General features: G+C 35.3%; 1 protein-coding gene across 1 annotated transcript in view; it reads left to right on the top strand.

Moving 5' to 3' along the window:
* The window catches only part of tho2 (THO complex subunit 2-like protein), a 46,265-nt gene extending 33,269 nt beyond the window's left edge, over window positions 1-12,996 (top strand). The window contains exons 20-25 of the mRNA XM_018511975.1: window positions 4,008-4,159; window positions 4,390-4,519; window positions 4,842-4,947; window positions 12,354-12,394; window positions 12,473-12,667; window positions 12,991-12,996. Of these exons, the coding sequence (XP_018367477.1) occupies window positions 4,008-4,159; window positions 4,390-4,519; window positions 4,842-4,947; window positions 12,354-12,394; window positions 12,473-12,667; window positions 12,991-12,996 (630 nt within the window). The remainder of the gene's footprint in view (window positions 1-4,007; window positions 4,160-4,389; window positions 4,520-4,841; window positions 4,948-12,353; window positions 12,395-12,472; window positions 12,668-12,990) is intronic.
* The last annotated feature ends 2,362 nt before the right edge of the window (window positions 12,997-15,358 follow it).

Below are 15,358 nucleotides of genomic sequence, written 5' to 3'. Positions count from 1 at the left end.
ACGTTGATCTATAGAGGACAATCGATAGAACTCTTTGGGGGGCTATCAGAACTCTCAACAAAATAAGAGAATTCCAAAATTTTTTTCAAAAAAATTTTATTTAAAAAAATATTTTTTTTTATTGGAAATTCAACATTATGACACGAATTCTGGAAGCCCCCCCGAAGAGTTCTAACGATTATCCTTCACAATAGTTGCTCTGAAATCAATATCTAAAAAGTTCTAGCACTTTAAAGTTTTAGATTTTGAATTTTTCTAAGTCCACAATGGTAAAAAATTTTTATTGGAAATCCATTATTTTCTTGAGAGTTCTGTTTGCCCCCCAAAGAGTTCTAACGATTATCCTTAATAACCGATGCGCTGAAACCGATATCTAAAAAGTTCTAGGGCTTTGAAGTTTCAATTTTTGAAATTTTTCTAAGTCCATGGGTTTAAAAAATTTTTTTCGGAAATCCGGCGATTTCTTGAGAATTCTGATAACCCCCCGAAGAGTTCTAACGATTATCCTTCACAACAGTTGCTCTAAAATCAATATCTAAAAAGTTCTAGCACTTTAAAGTTTCAGATTTTGAATTTTTCCAAGTCCACACTGGTAAAAAATTTTTTACGGAAATCCTGTGTTTTCTTGAGAGTTCTGATAGCCCCCCGAAAAATTCTAACGATACGACGCATGATAGCGCCGCATGAAGTTAGCGGTCAAGCGCACGCGACTGCGCAGTACCCAATATGCCGGCGTGGTGGTGGCCGTTAAGACACGTAGCGCCGCCACCGGTACGACTGTCGCCACACAAAACGTGTACCGCTGTCGCCGGCTCGCCGCGCTCAGTCGCATCGTCGCATGTCATTTGACTTTTTAGAATAACAGCGAAATAGATAATAATAAAGAGAAACGTTCGGAGTAAAGTTTTGGAGTTTTGAGATATCAATCAACGAGCATTCATCATCCTTTGATTTCGATCTTTCTCCCTACAAATTTTTATACAAATTTTCCTAACAAATTTCCTTTATCTTATTTCTCATTCTTACTGATTATCTATTTTTCATTCGTCGAAAAAGTAAATAGCAGCTTTCAATGAACGCTAGCTAATTACTATTAGTAGTTTTCAAGTTAAATATCTTCTTTCTCTCATTATATTACCTTTTAATTTTTTTCTAAAGTTTTTTTCCAACATGTATGATGAAGTAAAGTTGAGAGATATTCTAATAAACGAAGAATTTAAAACCGTTGATAATGGGAGGAAGATCTTCCCACCATCTCATACTGTCTACGCTTCAATATCTGAGACGCTTGCAAATAATAATTCGTATATTAGTCCGAAACATATTTATACGATTTTAAAAACTATGTACAGCACCGTATTAAAAGCATTTTGCATTGACAAAAAAGATATATTAGACATTTCAAAAGACAGCTCGTTTAATTTGACTGACTTAAATAACACTTCTACTTCTGAAACTGTGAAACGTTTTCAATTAATAATTTCCGAAGAAAAATCAGCACAAATTAAACCTACGCGACAGACATACGGACGTAACGGACGAAAATATATGTCGCTGCAGCCAGGAAAATGGACGCATGTATTTGCTGATAAGATATGGCAGCAAACAAAGTTGCCGTGCGCATTCACATTTAAACGCGCTAAAGTTTTTATTAATATGTGATGCTAAATGTTACGCGAAATTTAAAGGAGCATGTAACGAATGTGGCGCGCGTCTTGCGGGTATATTATATAACAAATCCGCAAAAAAAGAGCGATGTAGTATTAGACTGCATTCTTGCTGGTTTTGCTACGAAAATTATACATAAAAAAAAAAGACAACTGAAAGGGTCATTACGTGAAAAAATCGCTAGTGAATTACTAGACGGAAACAAAACTGCTAATGAGTGGCGTAATAAAGAAGCCAATAGACTGATCACATTTGATGACAGCGTTCCATCAATTCTATACGATGCAACAGTTTTACGTAAGGCTAAACAAATGGAATCAGACAAGCGTCTGGAGTTGTGCAATAATGATCCCATAAAAAATATACAAATGGCTAAATACACACGATTTCAACGAATTATACATAACATAGGATTTGATCCTTTTTTCTGTATGTATTTTACTGAGGAACAATTACTTATGTATAAAAGAGCTCATAAAGAAGATGAAAGGTGTTTTTTAGCTATAGACCGGAAGTATAGGAAAAAAACTACGTCTTCCCAATGGTGACACATCGTCACATTTATTTTTGTACGAATGCATTTTTCTGATCTTGGCAATTTCCCTAGCTTTCAAATGATATCTGCAAAGCAGGATGCATCGATAATAAGCTATTTTTTCTCCGAAATCCTCAGAAATGGTTACGATAAACAGTAACAGCTATTCTTTGGCAGGCATCGTCTCGTACCTTGGTAGCGGCTACAATAGTGGACATTACGTCGCATATACATACACAGGAATAAACTGGTATAAATATGACGATCTGTCCAAGAAACGATGTAGAATAAACTCAAACGAAACAATATGCCCACATGTGATACTTTATGTAAAACATAATATATAATAGAAGCATGCTTATAGAAAATACAAAGATCTTGGTCGTCATCTCTCGGAAGGCAACGGCAAACCGAGAATACTTCGCCATAACAACCCTTTCTGAATTCGCCGTTCGGATCCGGCATTAAACTGTAGTATCAGTGGATATATACAAAAGGGGGGAACGGCTCACTCGAAAAACATCACAATTGCAAAAATTTTTCTTCTTAGAAAGAAAGCACGCGCGCGCGCGCGCGCGCACACACACACACACACACACACACACACACACAAAAGAGAGGGTTTGGAGTCACTAAATACTACGGAAGTGGCGAACCTTGGAGTTCTCATCTCTGCTGTGATACACATACATCCGAGAAGGTTTGGAGACACTAAATAATAAATAAAGAATAGTCCTTACTTCTAATGACACACTCGCATGTACATTCGACCGAAATAGACATTGATTTTATCGCATCGGTTGTTAAGAATAATCGTTAGAACTCTTCGGCTTCGGGGGGCTATCAGAACTCTCAAGAAAACACAGGATTTCCGTAAAAAATTTTTTACCATTGTGGACTTGGAAAAATTCAAAATCTGAAACTTTAAAGTACTAGAACTTTTTAGATATTGATTTCAGAGCAACTGTTGTGAAGGATAATCGTTAGAACTCTTCGGGGGGCTTCCAGAATTCGTGTCATAATGTTGAATTTCCAATAAAAAAAAAATTTTTTTTTTATATAATTTTTTTGAAAAAAATTTTGGAATTCTCTTATTTTGTTGAGAGTTCTGATAGCCCCCCAAAGAGTTCTATCGATTGTCCTGTATAGATCAACGTATTATCGATTGTCCTCTATAGATCAACGTGCTAAAATGAACGGTTTAGAAGTTATAGCCCTTCAAAATTGCAGAATCGTGAAGTTCCACGATTACCTTAGTCCCCCCGTTACTTCAAATGGTGTTTTAACTGCTTTAATAAATGGAACTCTTTCTTATTGTGTTATAGAATTCTAGAACTCTTCGGGGAGCAATCAGAACTCGTCTTATTTTTTCAAAATTTGGACATTGAGGGGCCAGCTTCACAGACGTCCACGCACGTGTAATGAAAAATAGTATGTGCGACAAGTGTGAGAAGTTGGCTGTTGCGACGAGTGCGGAGTGGTCGCACGAGCCGAAGGCGAGCGCACAATGTACTATTTTCATTAAGTATTTTGCGAGTTATAAGGCTTGAAAGTTACAGTACTGTCGGCATTAACATTACTCAAGGTGTCCGACCGACGGCTAAAACCTCTTGTATGTTATTCAAGATCATGTCCTAGATAACATTTATTAAGATCATTTTTATTGAATTCATTTTTATGTAAAGCAGAGAGAGGGGGGGGGAGAGAGATGGAAGGGAGTGGGAGGGAGGGAAAGATAGTGGGGGGGATTTTGTTTCAAAAGTATTTGAGAAAGTTATAAGTTTTATTATATTTATTTGTATAGGCTGCTAAGACACAAGACACAACGAATAATGAAACAAGTGAAAAAGTTAGCAATGGAGTAACGGTGAAAGAAAATAATAATGGAGACACTCGGCCAGAAAAGGAAAACAAGGAGCAACGAGACAAACGGAGTTCCTCCAGTCAAACGCATCAGTGAGCAATACAGTTTAAAACATTTATATATATTTACTGCATCGTATTATTGGAGTTACTTGTTAGAACTTATACCTTTTTATATTTTATTTTTTTTTTTAATAGAAAATTATATGGTAATTTAATAAAAGATATAAGGATATAATAAGATTAATATATAAGTATAGAATTAATTTTTAAATTTCTGTATTAAAAATCTCTTAGTAATTCGATATTAATTCTTTGAATAGTGAAAACTCTGAAAAGTTCAGAAAGAAAGAAGACAGTAAGGACGTTTCAGAAGTAAAAGAAAAATATGTAAAAAAAGAAGAAATAAAAGATGATGAGGGATTAGATAAAAAGGATCGCAAATATTATAAGGTAACAATTATGTTAAGATTTTGTTTTTTACGTAGAGTCTATCAAAATAAAAAAAATATTAGATGGGAATTTAATAAATGCTATTTTGAACAAAAAATTTCAATAAGAGTATAATCGTAAAAGTTTTCTTATAAAATTCGTCAAATAGCTTTGTGTATCATGCTGTTGTAACCGAAATTTTAAAATTTGTGTATGCTATTATTGTCTCATAATTTGATTCAATATTCGAAATAGAAAAAGATTTGATATACATTATGATGGTACATGAATATTATATACTGATATGTTATAATTACAAGAAAATGCAAATTTTATATTTTAGGAAGAGCACTATTATAGCAGTAGTGTAGACAATTTAGACCGAGATCTTTCAAGTGTGTCAAATAGCAGTGCTAGTTCGGGTCCCATACAAGAAGGTCCTGAAAGAGGTTTGTACTATAATATAATGAAATTATACTGGAACCTCGTAATAGCGAACCTTAAAGCGTGAGCGGGAAATAGCAGTAACCACTAAAATCTTGATTTTCATTGTTTCGGAGTGAAGTAGAGGTAATCTCGTTGTAGTGTACTTCAGATCTCTGAATTGCGCACTATTATAAAGTTTCAGGCTGGAATCCACAGTCCGTTCTTCATCTCAAGATCATCTTAAGCAATATCTTAAGATGGTAATACAGCTCTTTGGCCGGTATTCATAGTCGGTTCTTATTTCAAGACCGTCTTAAGTAATGTCTTAAGACGCTAATGCAGCCCTCTGATTGATTCGTGACTTCTTAAGACTGTACTTAAGACGGTCTTGAATATAAGATCTGACTATGAATACCGGCCTTTGACCAGTCAGAGGGCTGCATTAGCATATATTAAGACATTACTTAAGACGGTCTTGAAATAAGAATCGACTATGAATACCAGTCTCTGATTGGTTCATGACATCTTAAGTACTAGCTTAAAACCATCTCGAATCTTCAGCAACGTCTATGGATTCCGCCCTCAGTGTAAATTTCAAATATATGACATGAAGAAGTGAGAATTCACATTATACGTTCAAACATACTGATGATGACTCGAAAGCAGGCCGAAACGTTTATGCGTAACTAATTTATGTTATAGTTCGACAATAAACGATTTTTTATTCCGCATTAACAACCGCGTAAAAAACTTTCATTAGTCCTTATTTGTTCTTTATTTTGACATTTTCGAAAGTTTGATTATTTGTTTTATTTATATGTTACACACATTAATTACACGCACACGCGCATACAAAACACCGTATCCCAGAATAATTGCCAAATATTTAATGGGCAGGTAGAGTGGACTAAACTAACAATAAGTCGAAAAATCTTCTATTTTGCAACTTTCCTAATAATTAACAAGATATTGTCTTTTATTTATCAAAGAGGTTCCCCATGGGGATATCTTTCCCCTAGAATCATACAATATAAAGCAGCTAGGCCGCGCGCCGAAATATACAGGGTGTATTTTTTTAAGTGACATGGTCGATTATCTCGCGAATCGATGATTTTATTGAAAAATTTTTTGAACGAAAGTTGCATGGCTTGAAAGGAGACATATGATGGAAATGTGGACTTGACCTTTAGTGACCTTGTCAAAATCAAGTCAAGGTTATTAATGTTTTTTTAAGTGGAAACCCCTATTTTTTATTACATATTCTTGTAGCTTATCTCGAGAGCTTTACAAAATACTACGATAAAATTACTTTTCGTTAAGTACTTGTTAAGTTATAAGGCAAGACCGATCACTGATCCAGCCGATTAAGGCAAGATCGGGACTGATCCGGTCAACTAAGGCAAGACCGATCATTGATCCGGCCAACTAAGGCAAGACCGATCACTGATCCGACCAACTAAGGCAAGTCCGATCACTGGTCCAGCCGATTAATGCAAGACCGATCACTGATCCAGACAACTAAGGCAAGACCGATCACTGATCCGGCCGATTAAAGCAAGACCGATCACTGATCGGGCCAACTAAGACAAGACCGATCACTGATCCGGCCAACTAAGGCAAGACCGATCACTGATCCGGTCGATTAAGGCAAGATCAATTTGAATATGTCTCTAGCCGTTGATAAGATGTTCAAATGGAGCTCCATTTTCTTGCAGACATAGCCTCAACCGTTTCTCAAAATTTTCTACTGTTGAAATTAAAATATTTTGAGGAATGCTACGACAAACATTAGTTATTTGATTTTTCGTACAGAAAATCTGTGTCTCGTACAGATGTCGGCGGAGTTTTGTAAACAATATTTTTTACGTAGCCCCACAAAAATCACACAAAATTAAATCAGGAGACCGCGGAAGCCATCAAATATATCCATACCTCCCTATCCATCTTTCCTGAAAGATGTTATTGAGGTATTCACAATACGATGAGAATGGGGTGGCGCACCATCTTGCTGCCACCACATTTTTTGTCGAGTAGCAAGATCAACCTCTTCTAAAAGCTCAAGCAATTTATTCTGCAAGAAAGAAAGGTAAATTTTCCCATTTAAGCGGTTATCAAAAAAGTATGGACCAATCAAATATCTATTTACAATTCCGCACCAAGTGTTTAAACTCCAACGATATTGATTATCAACACGTTGGTCCAGTGAGGATTGTATGTGGACCAATAATGACAGTTATGCCTGTTGAGTTGTCCATTGTTATGAAATTAGGTTTTATCACTGAAGAAAACATATTGGAAAAAAATTGGATCTTCTTTTATCATTCGTAATGTCCAACGACAAAATTGTCTTCTTAGTCTCATATCATTTTCACTTACATCTTGGGTTAAAGTGATGTGGTAGGGATGGAATTTATGTCTTTGTAAAATCCTCCGCACAGTGATATAGTAAGGAATTCCTAAATTACGTTGCAGTTCTCTAGTCGAAATATGAGGATTCGTTTATCATTGCTAGCACTGTTAATACACGCGGATCATTAATGTCGTCTTCAGCATTTATTTGCTTGCGGTTTCTCTTACGCATTGTTCTATCACTCTCGTAATAAAATTCTTATCTGCATTGCATTTGGATGTTGTCTAAACGGATATCTATTATGATACAATCTTTCTGCTCTACAATAATTTCGTCCAGCTTCACCAAGCACAAGAATAATATCAACGATTTTATTTGAACTGTAAGCGAAAATTTTGAAAAAAGTTTTGAAAAAGCCCACTAATGTAAAAAAATTGAAAGAAAAAATTATACGAAAAAAAGAGGAAAGTTGAATCGTTCAGTTGGGAAGGATTGGACTCAATTTCGTATACGTGAGCGTATGTCAAGCAGTGTGAATAGATCGCGGAGACGCGCGCGCGTAAAAATCCGGCTCATATGCGCATGCGTACATGGATAACGTCGGCAGTAACTTTCAAGCTCCATAACTCGGAAAGTAGTCAATGCAACGTAACTTTGTTATAGTGTTTTGGAAAGCTCTCGAGATAAGCTACAAGAATATGTAATAAAAAATAGAGGTTTTCATTTAAAAAAAACATTAATGACCTTGACTTGATTTTGACAAGGTCACTCAAGGTCAAGTCCACATTTCCATCATGTGTCCCCCTTCAAGCCATGCAACTTTCGAAAAATTTTTCAATAAAATCATCGATTCGTGAGATAATCGACCATATCCCTTAAAACTAAATATCCTGCATATATCATTGCGGTGGATAGAACCCCCCCTCCCTCCGTATGGGCACTAGAAACCCTCTAATCAGAGTCGCGACACGAGAAAGGAAGACTCTAGTTAGAGACACTCTTTTACGGTCTCTTTATATTAAAAGTCTCTAGTTTCAGCAAAATCACAAGAAAGAGAGAGGAATATGTTGTGTCTCTTTCTAACCTTTATAGTTCTTGTGTGAGTCATGATCCCGTAAGATACGTCTTTCTATAGTATGACTTTTAGAACATTATTAAAAATTATTGCAAAATGGTTGGATGTGCAGCCCCATTTTGCAATAATTCTGCAGCCAAAGGCTACATAATGAAAATATTTCCGCGTGATGTTGAACGTCGAGCATTATGGGCGACAAATGTTGGAAAAAATGTGCGTTCAGGGAGATGCTATTAACGCTATTTCTGTCATTCTATGCTTGTTTTGGTTGGAAAAATTGATTCTTTACAAAATAGATTAGTTTGCAAACGATTTTTAACGTATCTATACGCACATCGCCTATTCCTACAATGGCTACATTCGGAAACGTTGCTCGGATGCCTCCGATGCCTCGGATTTATCATCCGTCCTTGTTTAATATTAAATGTTAAATAAGGATAGATGATGAATCCGAGCGACGTTCCCGAACGCAGCCAATATTGACATTCGAATATTGGCGAGAATTGCTGAAAAATGACGAACCAATCAAAATTGGCTGTTCTCGTGTCGCGACTCTGATTAGAGGATCTCTAATGGGCACTAAAGCTACAAGGCTGAGGGACACTTTCCTCAGCCTGCGCAACATATCACAATATTTCATCCCCCAAGTTCGCGTGCTGGGGAGATACGTTATCGCAGACATCATGCTCCTCCGGGATATCACAGTAGTGTCGTCAGAAATATAAAAGTCCCGGAGGAGCGCGCGCGGCAATACAAAATATATTAATAAAATTAAAAGTGTAGATCGGGCACATTTACACTCACATAAAATACAATTATTCACGGCAAGCACACTCGAACTGTCAGGGTCCCACAAACAGAAAAGTATGAGATAGAATATAAAAAAAGAATAAAAAAAGGTAAAAAAAGAAAAGTACAAGAGTACATAGAAAGATAAAAGAAAAAAGAAAGAGAAGAAAGATAAAGAAAGATAAAAGAATAAGCAAAGCTAAAATCAATAATATTTACATAGGTAAAACTGGACAAATAAATAATTATAACCAGCAAGGAGGGGCCCCGTCCAACAGTCAATATACTACTAAAAATTATAAAATATAGAGGTATATTACATAGACGAATAACGCCATGCGCCATTAATTTTTGAAGATAGCTGAATACGCGCGCCCGCTCGGCCTACTACTATCAAGTGTACGCCTACCGAGTATCGATCGCTTGGCGCGCGGGCTGCGAGGAGCAGGGATGGCTTGGCAAGTGCACCGTCCGAGATACAACGTTTAGAGACTCACGACGGTGTGCGCGCCGCGGGGCGCTTGCCAGTCTCCACTCTCCGCATGGCAAGCTATCAATGGCGAATATTCAGTGCTTTAGAAATTAATATCTCGATTACGAAAGTCAGGCAAGAACTTTTCGAAAACTCAGTTTAATTCTCTCTAAAGCGCGTACGCGTGTACGTACAGAAAAATGTTATATAAATATTATATTAATAGGTAGATAAATAAATAAATAAATAAATGAACGGACGATAAATAAAAAAAATAAGTAAAAATAAATTACAAAAAATTAGAAATTTATCTAATTTCTGATTGTTTTTTTATGTAAAACTGCAGAAAAGGAGAGCGACCGCCGATGACCTTGACCTTGATATATATTGTCAAGATCGTGACACTGAGCAACCTCTAACAAGTTTTAGCTGTAGCTCGTTATTCATTAAAAAGTTATTAACAAAAAAAGTTTGAAAAAATAACGTTTTTTTCTGCTATATATAATATTAAGAACTATCCTATACCCTTCCTTACGTAATGATTTTCCACACAAAGCAACTCCCACCCTGCCTCCCCCCCTGCTTGGTGGCGCACGACTTCCACGCGAAGCGATTCCCATCCCACCTCTTCTCCTGCTTGGGGGCGCACGACTTTCACGTGAAGCGACTCTCACCCCACCTCACCCCTGCTTAGGGGCGTACTACTTCCACATGAAGCAACTTTCGAAGTCTTGTTGGAGATCACTCAGGATCACGACTTCGAAAGTCGCTTCGCGTGGAAGTCGTGCGCCCCCAAACAGGGGGAGGTGGGATGGGAGTTGCTTCGCGTGAAAACAACCTAATAAAACGATATTTTTTTTAACTTCTTTTGTTAATAACTTTTTAACGAATAACGAGCGGCTGCTAAAACTTGTGGAGGTTACTCAGAGTCATGATCTTGACAACATATGTCAAGATCAAAGTCGTCGGCGGTTGCTGCCCTTTTCAGTAGTTTTACCGTTTTTATTCTTATTTATTATTTACATATTTATTTGTTTAATTCAATTACTTGATCCATTTGTTCAATTTACTTATTTTATTTTTATAACTACCCTAACGATGAGGAAAAACTAATTATGGGATGTTTATTATGGATATTAAAAGAGGATTACTGGAAAAAAATATTATCAATAAATTATTTGTAAATAATTTGTTAATACTTACTTTATTTATTGATTTATTTGATTTACAGTCGAATCTCTGTAAAGTTAACCTCCGTTATTATTTTAACCTCCGTAAAAATCATGTCTCAATCTTTTATACGTATACCTCTACGAAACTTCCTCTACCACATACGCTAGCGCATGCGCATGGCATGTGAAAATAATTCTAACCAATAAGGCCCGATTACACAAATGTAAACATAGTAAATGTTCAACACAGTTGGTACTTTCCATTTGAATCATACAGATGCACTTGCTTGTTTTGATATTAAGGTTATGTCGTAAAGATTACTGCATTGGATAGTGCTGTTTCGCGGGAAGAGATATTTTACGCAAGCGCCATTGAAAAAGTGGGGATATAGGCGGACTTTTTACTTTTACGGAGGTCGGTCGGTCCCGACAAGTTACTTTTACGGAGGTTCGACTGTATATATAGGGGATATGTCTCATAACTCTTATTAATTAATAATTCAGGGAGTGAAAAAGGATGAAATTTTGAATTAAAAGTTTCTTTCCCACTTTTGACTCAGACCATTATTTATCGAGTTATTAACAATTTAAATTGATCAATCAGACAGCGCGCAGCCGGAGTACGCAAGAATGTAGCACGCCATGGGATTCCTTGCGCTTACTATATATTTCCCCGAATAAAATTTTATTCTAATTGTTCATATTAATAAATCAATAAATCAATAGGCAGGTATCAAATTATTTATAAATAATGAATACTGTCGAAAAATCTTCTACCATTTTGCAGTTTGCACAGTAGTTAACGAGATATTAACGTTTAAAGATAGCCGAATACGCGCATTCGTCCGAAGTATATCAGTATTGTAAAACTTTATTTCTAAAATACAAACAAACATGGCGTGCGCGAAAAATGAGCATGCGATGGATTATACTCAGAATTTGTTTTCAGATAATTGGAACCAAGCATCGCAGAAATAGACACTGTTCTTTTTATTATTGTACAATAACATTTATACTTAAACAACAATTTTCACTATAACATAGGTGCATAGGTTATTTCATATTAGAAATACCTTGAGTATCTCATCTTATATTTCCATGCCTACAGTTTTACGATCGTCAAATCTAATTTTTTGTAATTAAACAGTTCAACATATCCTGTATTTTTCTATTAGTAGATTTTACTCTATCACTACATGAAGAATTTATTGCCAAATATTTATTTATTAAATAAGAAACAAGGTTTAAAGGTTTATCTCAATGAAACTTGAAGACATCCAAATTCTAAAATCTTTTTTACAATGACTACGGGCATGATCTAATAATGAATTGCTCACTAAATAGTTTTCAATCCAAGAACAATAAATTCGTGAAGCCAATAAATATCGTTTATTAGTTTAGCAAAAACGCAACTATCTCATAATAGGCGGCTTTTCTTTATACATATATAAATATACATACATTAAAAGTTTTTGTAGAAATGATATCAAATTATATATAATAATGTTATAAATATTTTTAAAAAACATTTTTTATGGTCCTCCCATATATTTGTATAAATTTTTTTTTAGTTTCAGATGTAAAAAGAAGAAAAGTAGAGAATACCCAGAAGGTACCTATATATTTTGCTTTTATATTTTTATCTTTTTCCATTTTTTTCTCTTTGTATAAATATTTTTATATTCAGCAGGAAGGAAGACGTGCGGATGCTGTTCTTGATAAGAAAGAACGTTCCAGTAAAGGAAAAGCACGTGACGAACAGAAAGAGTTGCGTAGAGAAAAGAAACAGGGTCGGAAAAGGGTAAATGTTCTGATGTTTCTATTATTTAATTATCGCGTACGATCATTACATATACATACATACACAACCCATACAATACTGAAAGTTTTCAGAAATATCTCAGAAATATTTCAACTGAAAAGTGAAATATTTAATAAAAACTACGAAATATGTCTGCAGCATTTCTGAGACAACTCTGAAATAGTAAAATGTCTGCGATTCTTGCACATGATACCTTGTTGAAAGGTTGATGAAATGTCATAGAAAGAATCTGCAATCTTTTTGAAATATTACCAAAGAGGTTTCAGTTATTTCTAATACTACAAAAATGATATTTAAATACGATAAAGAAAGCCAAGATCGGTCAAATTTTGGATGTTACAAATAATACATTTTATATATTCTTTTATTGAATAAATTTATTCCAGATATAATTGCGAGCGGATAACATTCGGTTTCAACACAATCATTTTGAAACGTTAATAATCCCCCCCTAAATTAAATTAAAAAGAAAGTAAGAAATTTATTGCGAAAAATATTACCTCAGCTAGGATTCGAACCTGGGACCTCTCAACTTTCCGGGAAGAGTGTCTTAGCCAGCTCGACCACTGAGGCTTCGGAAATATTCTTCGCAATAACTGATATGTATAGAAAGAACACGTTGATATTTAAATATATACTTGATTGATACTTAAATAATATTTAAATTTATTATATCGACATAATAAATTTTGATATTTTTTAAGTATCAATTAAACATATATTTGTCACTCGATTGTTAACCGTTGTAATAATCAGAACGTTGTATCGAATTTGTTTCGCACAATATGGACAATCTGCGGATTTTGTTATTTTAATTATTTTTTGATGTCACATCTTTTATGGCTATACGGATTTTCATCTGTTATTCATTGCCACTGAACCTGTCAATCTTTCTCAATAGAATAAGGAGACTGACAAGTAACACTACCCAAGTGCCACTCCGGGATTGACTTCTACCTATGCAGATTTTGTAAAGAATCGAAAAATATTTGATACGTATTTTTTTATTTCGGCAGACATGATGTTTTAAGGGCTGAAAATAGGGGTTGAAATATTAAATTTTTTAATAAACGGGTGTATTTCCGAATAATGCTGTTATGCGATCTAGCTGTAATTTGGTATATTTATGTATTTTGATGTGCTTATTACGAATATGATAAAAAAAATTGTCGCCAAGGTCATTTTCAAGGTCAAAACTCAAAAAACCCTAACGTATATGAATTGCTACTGTATGAAACGTGTATGAGTTGCTACTATATTTCACTTGTTTTTTTTTCTCCGTGTACATTAAAATTAATATATTAGAGTTGAAAACAAGTGACTGACTTGAGAATAAGATATTAGAAATTGCTCTTCTGGTAAGAATTTAATCAAAATTTGATGACAAATTTTTGGGCGATTTTTTAGGGTTTTTTTTGAGTTTTGACCTTGAAAATGACCTTGGCGACAATTTTTTTTTATCATATTCGTAATAAGCACATCAAAATACATAAATATACCAAATTACAGCTAGATCGCATAACAGCATTAGTCGGAAATACACCCGTTTATTAAAAAATTTAATATTTCAACCCCTATTTTCAGCCCTTAAAACATCATGTCTGCCGAAATAAAAAAATACGTATCAAATATTTTTCGATTCTTTACAAAATCTGCATAGGTAGAAGTCAATCCCGGAGTGGCACTTGGGTAGTGTTACTTGTGAGTCACCAATCTTCCGTCTCGCCATGAAGTGAGAGATTTACAACAAATGGTTAGACTGATGATGGCTCGAAGACAAGCCGAAACGTCTATGCGTAATTAATTATATATTTTTTCGATAATAAACGATTTTTATTTTCGCATTAATAACCGCGCATATAACTCTAATTAGCCTTTTATTTATTTTTATGTTTTGATATATATTGGGTATGGGAATAAGTTTCCGCCCTTTTTGAAAAGAAAAAGATGTGTTTATTTAAACAAATCTATATAAGTGAGTTTATTCAAAGTATGCTCCTTCGGAAGCGACAACTTTCTCCCACTTTTCCGGTAATAAACGGATTCCTCGAATGAAAATATCTGGTTCTTTTGAAGCGATCCATTCATCAAGCCATTTTTTGATATCTTCATAAGAATTGAATCGTTCTCCAGAAAAGGTCGACTGCATGGATCGGAACAAATAGAAATCTGAAGGAGCAATGTCCGGTGAATACGACGGGTGGGGCAGAATTTCCCACTTTACTCTTTCCAAGTATTGACCGGTTTCACAACGTGCAGCCTAGCGTTGTCATGTAACAGAATCAGCTTGTTGTGCCTATTGTCCCATTCCGGTCGTTTTTCTTTCAAAGCTTGGTTTAAACGTATCAGTTGTAGTCGATAACGATCGCCAGTGATGGTTTCGGACGGTGCTCATAATATATAACACCTCTCTGATCCTACCAGATGCACAACATAATCTTCGAAGCACGGATATTTTGTTTTGGCGTTGACGGGCCTGGTTCATCTGGCATCACCCATGCTTTCAAGCGTTTAGGCTTATCGTAGTAGATCCATTTTTCATCGCCAGTTACGATACGATATAGAAAACCCTTCCTTTGTTGTTGACGAAGCATCTCGCAGATGACCAAACGTCTTTCCATGTCTCTCTCTTTCAATTTGTATGGCACCCAATTTCCTTCTTTTTGCACCATTCCCATTGCGTGTAGACGTTTTCCAACAGTGGATCTATCAACATTTAACTCTTTTGACAACCTATCGAGCGATAAACATGAA

Source organism: Trachymyrmex cornetzi, unplaced genomic scaffold, assembly GCF_001594075.2.
Source record: "Trachymyrmex cornetzi isolate Tcor2-1 unplaced genomic scaffold, Tcor1.1 scaffold1121, whole genome shotgun sequence".
Lineage (NCBI taxonomy): Eukaryota > Metazoa > Arthropoda > Insecta > Hymenoptera > Formicidae > Trachymyrmex > Trachymyrmex cornetzi.
This window is presented reverse-complemented; position numbering and strand designations above follow the sequence as displayed.